General features: G+C 39.9%; 1 protein-coding gene across 2 annotated transcripts; it reads right to left on the reverse strand.

The window, feature by feature from the left end:
- Nucleotides 1–4,389: 4,389 nt before the first annotated feature.
- On the reverse strand, nucleotides 4,390–11,314 carry LOC147489846 (ethylene-overproduction protein 1-like). 2 transcript variants are annotated; one of them, XM_086571583.1, is made up of 4 exons: nucleotides 8,914–11,314; nucleotides 6,672–6,963; nucleotides 6,276–6,585; nucleotides 4,390–5,021 (listed from the first exon to the last, which is right to left on the reverse strand). In XM_086571583.1, exons 1-4 carry the CDS (start codon nucleotides 10,914–10,916, stop codon nucleotides 4,768–4,770), a joined length of 2,859 nt encoding a protein of 952 aa, XP_086427709.1. In that variant the 5' UTR covers nucleotides 10,917–11,314; the 3' UTR covers nucleotides 4,390–4,767. The 2 variants fall into 2 exon arrangements, with proteins under 2 accessions (XP_086427709.1, XP_086427710.1); XM_086571584.1 differs by lacking the exon at nucleotides 4,390–5,021 and having other exon boundaries at nucleotides 6,378–6,554.
- Between the last annotated feature and the right edge of the window lie 4,790 nt (nucleotides 11,315–16,104).

Genomic DNA, 16,104 nt, shown 5'->3' on the forward strand with positions numbered 1-16,104 from the left:
ACATGTTAAATTCTTCAAATTTGAAGAAAATTTTCGAAATTTCTCGGAATTCCATTTCTAGGTGGTCTTAAATTCGATCGCATCACTTGCTTGTTTGCATTATTGTTCGCAAATTTGGTAATTTGGATGCGGATGCGGAGCGACATTGGTACTGTCGCGCACCATTGCAAATGTCGTTTCATTATTATTTTTTGACTTTGACCAGCGCTGCGTGCCAGTCGTACTGTCATGTGCCACTCTTAATGCCGCGCACCATTACCAATGTCACGTGCTCCAACGAAAAAAAACGGCCGGAATTCTACATCCTATATCTATACTCATCTCCTTATTCATTTTATATACATTCAACTCAAATATTTTTATTAAACAACTCAACCATTTCACATCAATCCTTAACAAACAACACACACACATTGTCAAAAAATGGATCATGAAGTGTATGAGATTTTCCCCCTTCAATCTTCATCTTCATCTTCATCGTCGTCTTCTTCTTCATCTTCTATAGCGGAAGACTCGATAGATAGTCTTGATGAAGAATTTGTTAACGCTATTTCCCTTATGAACACCATTTGGCTGTACTTACACATGCACAAGTACATGCTCCGAAGGCACCACATGGTGGTCCAAAGAAGGGTCGAAAAGTGAAACATAGAAACTATGCTTCGACTTTGGAACTCTTGAAGGCCAACTACTTCGTCGATTGTCCTGTCTTTCCGAAATAGGATTTCAAACGGCGCTTTCGTATGAAAAAATCTTTATTTCTTCACATCTTCAACGATATTCAGACTCGTTTTAAGTACTTTCAGCCTAAATTTAACAATGCTGGTAAACTTGGTATAGATCCTCTAATTAAGGTGGCTGCAGCTTTGCGTATTCTTGGTTATGGTACGGTGGCTGATCAACTTGACAATCAATTATACATTTCCGAGCAAACTGGAAACCAGGCATTGAGGCATTTATGTGATGCAATTATCAAATTGTACAGTTCAGCCTACTTGCGAAGGCCAAATATTGCAGATACAGAACGCTTGCTTGTACATTCTGTCATACGTGGATGGGTGAGTATGTTGGGAAACATTGATTGTATGCATTAGGAATGACATAATTGTCCAATTGGATGGCAAGGTGCTTACAGTGGTCGTTCTGGAAAACTATCTGTTATTCTCGAAACTGTTGCAACTGAAGACCTGTAGATATGACATTCTTTCTTTAGGATGCTAGGGTCACACAATGACATCAACGTGTTGGACAACTCGCCGGTATTTGATCACGTGATCAATGGTACTTCTCCACCTATTTATTTTGATGTAAATCAGCATAGCTATAATATGGGTTATTATTTAGTTGATGGTATCTTTCCTGACTATGCGACATTTATACAAATAATTTCAAACTCTAATGCTCTAAAAGGCGAAGTTTCAAGAGCGATGCAAGAAGCTGCAAGGAAAGATATTGAAAGAGCTTTTGGGGTTTTACAAGTTAAATTTGAGATTTTGGCAAAACCTTGCAAATTATGGCATGTGGAGACAATGGGTACTGTTATGAGAGCATGTATCATATTGCACAATATGATAATCGGAGCTAAGAATAAAAATTATGAAATGAGGGGTACATTCCTGATCTAAAAGGGCAACCACAGATCCCACCTACTCGGGAATACTACATTGAGGGGACTCTACGAGTTCAATCAAAGACTATGCATAATAGACTTAAAAGCGACCTTGTCGAGCATCTATGGAGGATTAGGGGTGACCGACGTTGATTGTTATAATTTAATTTAATTTCGTAGATGCATATTTATTCTTAATCATCAATAAACAATCTTAATTAATTTCTATTTTATTATATATATATATTTTAATTTAAACTAACATATATTTATATAAAATAAAAGTTTATTCATATTAAAAAAAATATATTAAGTTACATAGTCATAGAAAATAAAATGATTAACATTAACCACTCACATTAGAGCACTCTAACCAGTCTTAATCTTTTCCATTACAACACCTAACCACTCACATTTTCCACATACTAAACACTTCAATAGATCAAAATCTTTTCCTTTAAGGTTCGCAAACTTTTTCAGCTCTCTAACACCATCACAACCATTTGGGCATGATATATGTGCATAGGGGCAATACCTATACCAATGATCATCCTCGCCACAGCACGTGCATATCAACAAACTGTCGCCATATATATATATATTCCATACCAGGACATATATCATACATGCATTTCAAAAATCTTACTTCTTCACCATCTTCGTTACAACTTCTATGTATGAGCATTGGTGTTTTGGGACACCTTTTGTTCATATACTTGCATGACAACGCAATGTGTTTTCTTGAGGTGCAAATTTGGCACCTCTCTTGATCGAGTGTATCAAAATAACAGAATTGTTGAGTTGATTCGGCAACGTCGATATGTTGGCTAGTTTTTTGCAATGATAAAGAAGAAGTCATAGTTGTGGAGATATTTTTGGAGTGTTAGGTGAGAATGAAGCAATTTGTGAAATTTCGGACGTTTTACTTGATGGTGTGCGACGGTACTAATGGCGCGCAATTAGGGCCGGGAATGGGTTGGGTTCGGGTCAGATATGGCTATATCCGAATCCGAATAAAACCGAAATATTATATCCGAATCCGACCAACCCGATCGGATAACACTAAAAATGCAAAAAAAAGCCCAAAAAATATATCCGAACCCGATCCGAATAAATAAATAGGTATGAAAATCGACCCGAACCCGAACTATTAAGATTCGGGTCGGGTCGGATTTGGGTCAAACCCGACCCGATTCTCTGCTCTACGTGTGATAATGGTACTGGCGCGCGACATTACTAATGGCGCGCGTGGTGACCCTACATTCAATTTTGCGGTCGATATTTGCGACCATCTAGAATTGGTCGAAATTTGCGACCATATTCTCTAAACTTTTTATTCAAATTTGAAAAGTATACTACCACACCTATAAATGCTCTTAGACTTCAATTTTATATTGCAGGTAAACAAACAAATAATGAGTTCTAGCACAAGTATTATGTAAAGAAGCATCCACTTAAAGCTCTTGGATCCGAAAGCAAAGAAGTGAATATGGATTTTACAAGAGTAATCACTATATGGTGCCATGATGGTAAGGGTAAGTCATTAGTCATGTCTATTTGTTAAGAACTTATGATCGATCATCTCAAGTTTTCAGTTTTAAGGCAACTATGGCCGTGAAATTCTTACTGTGGCAATTGGTTATGAACAACCCTAAGAGTGCGTGGCCAGAACTCGATGGGGTGCCAGCCCGGGGATATCGCCGCAGAAACTATTGAGAGAGAGAACCCTAAGGTTAATGTTGTCATTGTCACGTCAGGAGCAGGTGTACTTCAAACATGTTCTCCTATACGATAGGGTGCATGTTCTCCTTAACGAAGATGGAATTGTTTTCGAAGTGCCCGTATTGGATAGAAGTCATAGAACTATGAACTTATTTGTCTCTTTTAGCTACTGTCGTGTGCTGTCCAGAGGACCTCTCTCTGCACTTATGTGTATATATGTGTTCCCTTCATCATTTTCCTACTCCTATGCTTTTCAAAACCGAAAATGAGCATCAGTATTCTTTTAGTACAATTATTCGGCCTGAAAGCTACCATCCCCATTCACCAGCTCCCCAATAGGTAATCGTAGAGGGAGCCATTATAGGCTCTAGCTGGCGTATGTCTTTCTACATAAGCATCCACATTATTTCCATACACTAGAAAGACTTGCATTTGCTATGGTCCACCTACGCAGCCATGTCACGTCCATGTAACAAGATGGTCATCACTTTCATTAACGACCGAAACAAGCCCCGAATCACCATAAAGGAGTTCAACTTGAAAATTACAAGTGTAATCCTCAGGTGCAGCTAGAAGAGTTTTTAATTCACAAGCCCCACCCCTGCGTGACATGTACTTGTTCATTCTCTACCTCCTACAGTGGGTAGCAGTGTAGAACTACTCTAGTTCGTCAGTTTGTTTGCAAAGATATAGATAATACTGGTGCTTACTAAGCACTGCTTAGTGTACAACCTGACAATAGCTGGTGATGGTCAATCCTGTAAAGCTCCTTATCCCCCATCTACTGCTTATTTCGTAGAATAATAGGGTGAAACATCTAGTTACAATCTAATTCATATGTACATGAAGAGGAGAAAGCATTGCAAGTATGATCCCCAGATCAGGATAATCGACAGATAATGCAAAAGAGCTATTTTTTTTCCCACACAAATTGGGAGCGAAAAATCATACTTCTTCGACTCCAATCATAGGAAGCTACCGAGTGAACTTGTCTTAATGAGGGAAAACTTTAAGGGTGGAACCTTACAGGAAAGAAGGAAAGAACAGTTCAAAGGATATAATAAAGAGACCTTTCAAATAAGCAAATGGAAGAAACAATCGCAAATTGTGATTTGTACAAATTTTCTGCTTTTATAAAGTTCCATTCAACTCTGGTTTGCTCTCTCAACAGACTGCAGCAGAAACTGCACACTATAACTTAATCAATTTCATAAGCCGATTGTAAATATATACATAGTACTCTCCTGCTTCAATTTCTTCAATATTTTCTTAGTCTGCTGTTTATCCTTTCTCTTGGTCAGATCATTCAGCATCTGGACTCTCATAAAACAAAGTCCTGATTCCCAGACCTGAGAGGTATGCTTGAGGTGACAGTTTTGGCTTCACCAGCATCCAAAAATGGCAGCAGTAGCTTTGTCACATTAAACTGATACAGACTACAGAATACTTCTCTTAATGTGTAGTGGTTCATTAGCTCGATCCTGTGCTTTTTTATACAGCTCTAGTGTGTCCGCATGGTTGGGATCAAGACAGAGCTGCTGCCTCGCATAATCTCGGAGAGTTGAAAGGGAATCACCCATTGAGTCGTAAAATGCAGCTCGAAGATGGAGCAGCTGCAGGTCTGGCTTGAAAGCAATGGCCTTTGAGAGCTCTGCTATTGCTTCAGCTTCTTTGTGGTCATCCATCAGGACTGTCGAGACCCAACCACTGCTAGTTAGTGCAAGTTTCAATTGTGCCACTGGTAAACAAATTATATTGCTAGAAGGGTAATTAATCATGATTGCACACTTACAAGTGAGAAGGTGATGATAAACTTAATTCTAGAGGAACAGAGCATATGTAAATGGGACAGACACAAATAGATAAGACTAGATCGTAAGTATCAGTTCCTCATTTCCACCTAATAAACAATACATTCCTCACTTGAAACAAGCATTCAACACAACATGCATTAAACATATGTGAAGCTTACTTTAACTATTTTTCTTTTCCAAAAATCTATATTTAATATTAACCCATTTAAGCTTTCAGTTGAATGCATCTTTTCCACATCTCCTGCCATAGCATAAGTACAATTCAAGAGACCATGAAATCAAGGAGTTAGGTATATGTCTTTCACTAGCGAAGTTACTTTTTGTAATTATTTCTCACATGTCAGCTCAAGGCATATGATATAGACCAGAAATCATATCACCTTTCAAAAAAAAAAAAATGAATATTTCCACAGAGAACTAGATGATGCATCTTTCAAATAGATGAAGAGTGTGTTTCTAAACTCATTTCTAATTAACAACTCAAAGGCAGTTTCTTACTATGGAAATTGGCTTGATGGCTACATGAAAGATAAATGAAACTTTTTTTTACACAAGTATAATACATGGAAATTGGCTCCATTTGCCATTCTTTGGTTGCGAATGAAGAAGTAGAAAGATCATCCATAAGAATGCACAGTTGTTAAGATGCAAAAATCCCATAGGCGAAAATGAATCACAAGAGGGATGCAAGTCCTGAGACCTCAAATAATAACGCTAATATTATCTATATAGCTTTTGATCCTAGTTGGTTGGGAGTAGTTATTTCATTATTTATTTTTTCTCTGATATTCCTTAAACTCAAGTAATTTGTATTGATTAATGATTAAGAAACAACAATATGAACATTGCATTTCCATTGTGTCATTAGAATAAACACTATTATACTATGTTAGTGGCGTGTGATGCAATTGGGGTAGCAAACAGGTATTACACCATGTGTACTAGCATATTGGTCACGTTTCAAGGGCTGTAAACAGAATCTACCCTGTGGTCACAATAACAAATGCACCACTACAAACACTTTATGCATGGAAGAACAATCACATGGTTATGACCAATTAGTCCTCAATTTCTCATTGACCAAAATTCCAGAGAAACAATAATTAATAAGGAATAACCACTGAGCTTACCAGCAGCCCTGTATCTGTAGGGGTAAGTCCTTAGTGGATCTAATTGTGTTGCCATGCTAAGGTCACTTCTGGCCATGTCACGATCACAGTACTCCGAACGTTTCTCATAGGCCGACGCATTGTTTCGTGCCTTATCTATCAATTTTGCCATCTCATCATAAGCAGCTTTCCTCTGATTCTTGAGATGGTACACACGTGCCAGACCCTGATGTGCTCTTGTGTGCCTGATATTAAGGGCATTCACATAGCAGTCTGCGGCAAGATCCAGCTTATCGCAGTCTGCGTATACACTTCCTAGATTATTTAATGCCTGAAAAATTACATGCACACAAATAAAACAACTCTGCCAGGACCAATGTAGCACTCCTCCATAATAAACAGATAGGTAAAACTTACTTGTCCTTTTCTAAGACCATCAGAAGGGCATCTAAGAGCTTCCTCTAAAAGTTGGATGACATAAGATGAAGACTCAGAGTCCAGGCTTGTATCTGCTAAAGCATATGCTTTAAGAAAAAAAGCTTCAAATGATCTCTGAATTGAAATAGACTCCTCAGCCTTAGCTAGTGCTTCTTCCCGATGGCCAGTATCATACAAAATCCACCCTTCATATACAAGCCTTTCGTGCTCTGAACTAGAATGATTCCGAGCCAGCCGCAAACTACGCATTGCAGCCTTTTGACAATTCAACCTACATAAGGCAGTTCGAACATGTAATAAGTTTACCTAAAGTGAAAAAAAAACTACTAAGTAGCAACTATCAAAGTTCAAACAAATTCTTTGAATAATGATATAGTTCTAATAAATTAACATTAAAACTCAACCATAGGAATACTGAAGTCTGATATATGTTCAAGTGGAGAAGATATCTAATAATTTCGTAAGCTAACAAGAAAAGCTAGAATCATACAATAAAAAGAACCATTGGATAACCAACAATTACAAGCACAATGAACCAAAAAAAAAAAACTAGGTCAAGTTTTAGGCGATCGAGTCAACTTGCAACACAAACTATAACTCATGCAGCCAAAATCAATGGAATTGTCTTAAGAGGCTGTGCAAGAAACATAAAAGACCAGGAGTCCTTGAGCTAGAAAGAGAAATGTCTTTACTTTATTCTTTGCCATAGTTTGGGATTTCGGAATTTTCGAAATTCCGATAAATCCAAAAACCGAAATCCATTAAATTTCGACTCTATCAAATTCGGAATTTTGAATTCATTCGGAATTTCGGATATTTCGACTCTATATTTGGAATTTCGGTTTTTTGGAAAACCGAAATTCCGGAGTTTCGTTCGGAATCACGAACTATGTTCTTTGCTCAACTTTAACCTTTGAGCTGGGTAAAAGATTATGGGCCTTCAAAGTTATTTACACACAAATCTGTCAGGAGTTACAAAAGTTTGTTTGAAGCACTGTACGTCACCAGAGGGAACAATTTTGGGAATGAGTGGGACCCACTTCGTTATAATACAGGGGCAATACACATTAGAGATTTCTCGCTTGCCCCTCAAGGGAGTAGAGGCTCATGCTCAATTGCTGCTTTGCTATCATTTGAGCTGGCGTGAGAAATAAAAATCCACTTGCTGTACAATCAAAATTAAGAAGAGCGGGGGTGGGGTGGGGTGGGGGATGCAGTTTTCATGAAATGTAGATTTGGTTGGAGTAACAACTATTCTTCTTCGACTCCTCCAAACTTGAACACATCTAACAATGGCATGGCAGTTATTTTCCATAAGGAGGGTGGTTAAAAGAAGAGATGCAATTGATATCACAGAGTCAACTCATTCATGCTAAGAGGAAAATACGCAGTAAAATGTGAAAGTGCATTTAGAATTAATAGTTGTTTCAATCATGGGAGTTTTGGAAAACACACACGCTCTATCTTTTCGATTGCTTCTATCTGATCATAAGACATCAATTTTTATACTTGTATCATAAAATGAGAGATGGGGAGGTTAGATATATTATTATATGTACAAGTGCATAGTGCATTAACAGAAGTGTCTTGAACAAATACAAGGAGTTAAATAAAGGTGGCAGAGCACTTGTTTTTAATTTGGACAGGGAAAGAAGAACAAACAAAGTAACACTGTTCTGAAAGCCGCATGAGTCTAAGGGCCAGAATGAGCTGGGTGGAAGACAAAGCACTTGGGACAATTGAGGCTCCACACACTTGGGATCGTTGAGGCTCAAAAGTGAGAGATAAAAGCATATACGTAGGTGTTTGAATTAGAAGGTATTCCAACAATAATGGACAAAACAAGCATGCCATATAAACTGTAAGGCTACATGACAAACACATTCTGGAATGGAGGAAGCAAGGAATTTAAAAACACAGATGACCAAATGGATGCTTTAATCGTACTAAACGGGGAAAATGATAAAAAAAAAGTTAAGGGTAGAGTTAACGTCATCAACTATGTCTAGGTAAGTTCTTGGGAAAGTTTATGACCAGACTTTTAACAGCATAAGCAGGTTGGAACACGTTTCCCACAGAAAATATCAGAGACTGTGTCATCCTGAAAATAAAATGAATAGCTAAACTTTGAAGTCCACCAAAATTTAAAGCAGCCTAGAAATAGTATTCAAAATTCACCGGAAAACATAATAGCAGAATAATGTACACTGATGATACTTACCGTAAAAGGAGGAGGGATTGCCGAAATCTCAGAAGACTCCTACCCGGGTCATTCGCCAACATTTGGTGTACAACAGCCAGAGAACCAATATCATCAACTGAAGACCATCGGTCATAGAGTTGCATCCAGCAATCAGCCTGACTCCATTGCTGAACATGTTTGCGTAGGAGCTCAACTAAGTACTCCCCATGCACCTTCCCATGGTACATCATGTAATTTGGGTCCAAAGTCAATAATGCTCTGATGTCTCTCAGAGCCCCGTCATAATCCTCAATGAGGATAGAGCACCAAGCTCGCAATTCAAGGCAGTCTGGGGAGACCTTGAATCCAATGATTTTATTGATCTCGGAAATGGCTGGCTTAATCTGGTTTTCATCCACCAGAGCAACAGCTCTATATTTGTATGGATAAGAAAGAGTGGGATCCAATTCAGTAGCAGTGTTCAAATCCATTATCTTCTCTTTCCCATTACAGTACAATGACCGCTCTTGGTACATCCAACCGATTGGTTTATACTCGGAAATGAGAGAGTTAGTCTGCTTATATGCAAAATATTTGTGACCCCTCTTGTATTTGGAGCGAGCAATGCCAACCAAAGAATAAGAATGCCCTGCCTCCACCGCGGCCTCAAACCAATGCTGGGCATCCTTGTACTCCTTCCTCTCAAGCATCACACAACCCAATTGGTGCAATGCAAGCTGCTTCTGCCACCCTACGGCCGCACACTCTCCCAATCTCTCCAATAACATAACTGTAGTATTCGATTTCATATCCTCTTCCATTGCCACTTGACTCAAAAAGTAATACAATGTAAATGAAGCATGCCCCACTTTCTTCAATCTCTCTTTTGCCTCCGGCCCACAAAACAATCTCATCACATCCGAATTGTACAGCGACCTTGGTAACTCTCTTAGAAAAATCTGTAAACAAGACGCTACCAATAAATAAGCCATTTCCTCCAATCCGTATTCAACAAGTACCAATGCATCTTCAAGATTACAAACTAACGACGACAAATGTAAATCACAAGCAATTTTCATTTCCTCACAACAAAACTTATTCGCAAAATATAACAACTCCAATACAACATCAGCCGAAAACGAATCTAATTTCTTCGTCCGACTAAAAACCTCAACCGCTCTCATCCCATTAACCGATATCTCATTATGAGTAAAATTAATCTTCTCCCTCCACGACTCCGTAAACCCACCATACAACATTGTCTTTAATGGTATCGAAAGGGAGGCAATCTTACACCTATAACACCTAACCTCCTCATCCCCAATACAAAAAAATAAATCCCCATCCCCATCCCCATCCTCATCCGACGTCGAACATTCCTCCTCCTCCTCCTCTTCTTCCTGATCAAAAAGTCTTACACTCTGTCGACACGGGCAAGGATCATAAACGGATTCGGGATCATACCCATTTATAAAACTAGCTTTAGGACATTCAATAACCCGACCACCACCACAATCCATAGAACTCGAACCAACCAATTCATCTTCTCTCCTCTCAAATCTAAGCCAAGCTGATAAAACAATTTTAGAATGTACATCAATAGAATGTTGCCTCGCCGAGCGAAGACCCCTCCGAAGCAATTTCGGGTCCGATAAGCCTCGAAACAACGATGCCTGCTCCATATAAATCTCCGACTTGTCGATTTCTTTGGCAGTTTCGAGACGACGTGATATTTCAGATAAAGTCTCAATGAAACTTAAAGATTTAAGATAAGGCTCAATAGGTGGTTCAATTAGATCAGAAACGGGCAGACCATAAGGGAGAAGGTTTTCAGAAAACGAGTTGAATTGGTTTGATTTGGATCGTAGTGAGTTGACTCGGTTGTTAATGATTTTATTAATATTGTCATCGTTTATATTGGATTGTTGTTGTGGTGATGTTGTGGTGGTGGAGGAGGGTGTATTTAAAGCGTATATTTGCGTGCCTTTACAACCATCGACTAGTTTTAAACTCCTCATCGTTGTGAATATGTTGTGCTGCATCTTCAAAATCTTTCCTTGTATTATTGTATGTATCACTAGACCTGACCTGCAAACACCTCCACCACCAAAAAAATTAAAAAAACGTTGACGAAAAAAAAAAAAGTTTTTTTCCTTTCTCTCTTTTTTTGTAATAAATGGGTTGTTGGCGGCCAACCAGAGAGAATGGGAAGTGGTGGCAAGAGTTTTGTTTTTTGTTTTTTTTGTTTATGTTGTTGTTGTTCTCTCTCTCTACATTTACTATCTTCTTTTTTTTTCTTCTATTTTTCTCTGCCTGCTGAGGAGAGAGAGAGAGAGGAGAAGCGTGGAAGACGGAATGAGTTTTCACGGCTTGGCCATAACAGCTCTCATTTTTTTCGGTTGTTTAGTCCTAAATTGAAACGAGTTGGCTGCAATTATTACCATCTCTGATTCAGAATGGTTTATCTCAAATGTTAATCATTTTTTTTCTTCTTGTCTGGTCCCACCTAATCTTGTGCTGTTGGATTCTTTGGAATCTTAGACCAAAGTCCGATGCATGCCGTGATATTTTGGAATTTATCAAAACGATATATTCAAGTCAATTTTAAGACTCGATTAGAACCAGGGGTGGAACTCGGGCCATAATCCGAGTCCAATTTGAGTTTCAAATATTTTAACCTTTAGCAAATTCTAGTTTGACCAATTCGGGTTGAGTCGGATTATGTCAGGTTGGTCAAATTTTTTAGATTTTTTTTGGGAATTAGGAGGTAAAAAATATCGAAATTAAAATTTTCTAATGAAATAAAAGAGATTTGATTGTTTGAAAGAGAAAATAACCTTGTTGATTACATTATTTTCTCTAAAATAGATATTCTAAACTTTATTTTTTACAAGAATAAAAAGATTACATTATCTACACGGGTTTGGGTTTTTCGGTTTTTTGATATTCTAATCCAAACCCAACCTAAAATAGAATCGGGTTTTGATTTTACAAAACCAAGTCCAGACTACGAATCTAACATGTTAGTCCAGGACCAACAAAAATCGGATTTTACTCTATCAAACTTGACTAATCCAACCCAAATTCCACCCCTAATTAGAACATGCTCATTGGGGCTATGTAAGTTTGTATGGTATAGAATATAGACCACATCATCGTGCATATCTTGTAGTGTTTTTTTTTTTTTTTTTGTTTCTATAATTCGATCAGACGATCACTACTTACACGGCTTTCGGCTGGCCTACACTCTAATTACCCAGGGGGCCGGAAGGAGGATGTTAGCACATGATTTTGTGCTTTGTACTTCTGTACACTACAGTACCACTATTTATACCTAATTGTGATCCATGTGCAATCCTTAATATTTGGATTTGCCAAGTACCAACCAAATCATAGCCATAGGCACTCCACCCTTATCACTTGCACTGCTCATGCGGCCATACATTAACTATCAAAGTATCAAACCCACCCGACACTCCATAAGCATAAACCATGTTCCGTGTCTCCAAATCACAGAAACAGAACTTCGTGGAACTTTTTGTATCCCCTTTTTCTCTTTAATAACCAAACTTTTGGAACTAGACTTCCAAGATAAGAACCTTCAAAATTCAAACAATGAAACAATCTTAAATAAGGTGTTCTTTTCTCCAGAGATTTTCCTATCACTTTTGAGAATACACTGGTTGCTGTCCTTTTTTCTATGTTATCAATATTTGATAGATTTTACTTTAACTTTATTTTGTATTTTTCTGACTTATATATCCATCAAATTGGACAGCTATGAATATAATACAGTGTTAAATACTGTGCGTACATATATACCTTACTCTCCCAAGTAGGCATATTCTGCAATATATCTCTTTCATGTAACTTGTGAAAATTACAAGCACTAACAATGTAGCTTCATACTAATTGGATATACTAGTTTAAAGATATTTCAATGTTGATGTTCGTTCCATGCCCTTCACCTCATGAATTCCAGATCATATACATTATCTTTTGTCATTTTTATCCTGTTATTTCACTTGTTCTTTGTACTTACTCTGGGCAGTGGGCACAGATTCAGACATTTAGAAGTACATGTGAATGAATTAAAAATTAAATAAGTTTACACTAACTTTTGCATGTATAGCAGAATTTGAATTAGAAAGTACTTGTATTGATAGTGTCTATATATTTAATGAATTATTGAGCTCCCTCACACACGTGTTCTACCACTGGTGTGATCTGGGTTCAAGTTGTTTAATACTCGCCTCTAGTACGAACTATGAAAATTAAAGGACAATTTATGGAGTGTCGGTATGGAATTCTTGAACTAGTTTGAAAGCACAGTGTAAAGGAGCGTTTTGGTCTTCTCCTAATTACAACTGGGAAGAACGGGAAAGGTTAGGATTTGGGACGTGACCGAGGTCGCCGCGCTTATTTAATAAAACGTATCTTCTCTCGTTTTTCCTTTTCCGGGGAGAAGAATCGTCTGACGTAGTTCCAGTAGGTGGTATTTATAGAGTTTTGAGAGAGGAGATCCTTCTGACACGTGTATTCTTTTGTACAAATGTAGGGTGGAGATCGCGGATGAGTGTTGAATTGGATCTGTTATGATTGGGGGTAGATGCGGTAGTCCCTATTTCCCGGTGTTGAGATTACCACTAAGATTTTGGCAATCATTACCCCAGGTGGGACGTGTTTCTATTCGAAGCGTTCTGTATTTGGCGAAGTGTTCGTACTGAGATATCTCCGTTCGCACCACCTACTCGAGCTGCTCGCAGGTCGGTCTTGGAGGTCGCCTTGGATTCATCTATGAATGCGATTGTATTTCATAAAATTGTTTGTGTTGGCTTTGAGGTCGATATCTTGGTTCGCTTATGCTCTCGCGAGTCGCGATGCCCTATGAGGATATCGCCCCCCTACCCCCCCGGTAGAGGCGTTGGTGTATGGAAACGCTATTCTTGAGAGAAAGAGTCTGACGAGCGTGGTGGAGCGTGAGCGAACAGTAGTGGATGAACCGACTGGTAGATCGCCACTTTTGAATGTGGTGGCCTCGTGAATTGGCGGGAAAAGGTAGTTTTAACTTACGTGCGCGCGATGTAATCGTAGCGATTGAAGCGAAGCGTGTCGCCGCGTTATCGCGAGCTCAGCCGAAAGGGACGATGCCTTGGAACACGTAATGCGGGCTATAAGCGTAGGTCGTAATGATTACTCCTGGTAACCGAATCCGGGCGGTTTATACAAAATCGATTTGGAATCTGAAAAAGTTGCCGTGTTTTCTTCTTCCGCAAAAACGCCGACTAGGGTTTCCCAGTGAGTGCTCATTCTGTCATTATCTTTCCCATTTCCATTTGCTTTCCTCTCTGTCCGGCTCGTTATTTTAAGTAAGTAGGTTATTGTAAGGCTATAGGGTTTAGAAATGAATATTTGATAGAAAAGGGTTGTTAGAATGTCCGATTCGATGATATTTCGGTCGGAGGAGGTCCGAGATATCTTTGAGTTGGGAGAAATCACGAGGATGAAGAATCGATAAAGAAGTTGTCGGCGTGGGGGGTTGAGTTAGAAGAAGAAGATAGGATAGGAGGGTAATGCCCGATCTCGGTCGAGATGACGTGGCCAAGATTCTTCAGTCGAGGGAGAGGTCGGCATCGCGATAATGCCCCTAGAAGTGTGAACCGTCGTCTTTGCTAACTCTTTCCCCGAAATGAGGGCAGCGATGGGATTAATGTCCCCGACACGGAGATATCTGAGCCAACGCATCGAAAGTGAAAATGTTCAGAGTAGTGAGGGAGTATAACCCAGCCGAACGGTGGAGTTATAATCTGTGAGGGCGGTGAGGCACAGATGCACATACCGATTCTCAAACCGGTATCGCGACTTCTTGGCGCTTTGTTGGAAGTCTCTCCGTCGGTTCGTAGGTAAACACGGCGATTATTTAAGGTGTTCGACTGCTAACGCGAGTGGGGGAATATGACATAGGGGTATCGGATATATTGGAGCACTATGTGATACGTCGATCGGGGAACATGAACTTTAGCTTGCAAACCATGATAGCGTTCGCCGTGATCGATGGAGTAAGCAATGAGGCTGGACTAAGAGACCGTTGTTGCTAGTTGGCAATTACCGTGGTAAGCGGGTGTATACCGCGAACTAGGATTTGTAACATATCCGGTGGGTAGGAACACTTTTCGTTGTTATTTTTCGAACGTTTTTGATAGCCTGCTCTAACAGTCTTTGTTTTGCTGGGCCGCAGAGTTTAGTGAAGAATTAACCGATCGTGGGGAGATAGAAAGATTCGCTCGGGTGACTCGTCTTTGAAAAACAAAGCCGAAGTTGCCCGAAGTTGCTCATTTCTTTGAGGAAAAGGGAGGGCTGCGATCCGGAGAAGAGGAAGGTGCAAAGGAGCGGGCTCTAAGTCGAAGCAAACGAGGGGTGATGGAGAAGCGTCTAAGTGATCCGATAACAGAGGAGAGGCAGCTGGTTGGGGGAGCGCAAAGGCGCCTGTTAGGGGAACCGCAGAGTTTGGAGGATCGGGCGGTCGGCCGAATGGGGTTCGATCGAGGCTCTGTAGAGTTGGAGCCGATGGTTTTGATCGCCGTGCTAGGGCGTGTCGGAGAGGAGGCCACGCCGATGTCTCTCGAAAGCAGATCGGGACGAAGCCTGCGAAAGTAGCTTCGACATGCTCGTGGAAGATGGTGCTAGCACGGGGCGGATCGATGGTGGTGCGGCGGGGCCACGGTATCTCGCCCCAGTGGGGCCCGACTGAAAGCAAAAGTCATGGACTTGGCCACTTTGAGTGGGTCCAGTCGGCTCGATCGGGACGCGATCCGATCCGGTGAAGAAGGCCAAGGCTCCACGCTTAATCTGGAAAGCGGTGGCGTCTGCGGACGATCTGGAAGGACATTTTGTCTATCCGGGCGAGAACGGGCGCAACACAAGACCGCGAAAAACGGAAGTTTATCGGCCGCTTCAGATCAAGAAGATAGCGGGTTGTTTGCTAGAACAAATAGCTACGGATGGCAACCGCAGAGAGCTAGATGAGAAGCGGGTTTACGACAACTCGGAGGCGAATGGAAATTGAAAGCAATGCTTGGTATGTCTTATAACTTCTTCGAGGTACTTGTTGCTTATGCAAATTGTTATTGTCTTTAACCATGTGTATGTTCCGCATTTGGTGAGTGGATTCGAAGTTGAAAGAGATCATTCATTAATCGATAGGAAATGGTCTTACAAAGCTGGGTGAGA

Source organism: Coptis chinensis, chromosome 7 (assembly GCF_015680905.1).
Source record: "Coptis chinensis isolate HL-2020 chromosome 7, ASM1568090v1, whole genome shotgun sequence".
NCBI classification, from domain to species: domain Eukaryota; kingdom Viridiplantae; phylum Streptophyta; class Magnoliopsida; order Ranunculales; family Ranunculaceae; genus Coptis; species Coptis chinensis.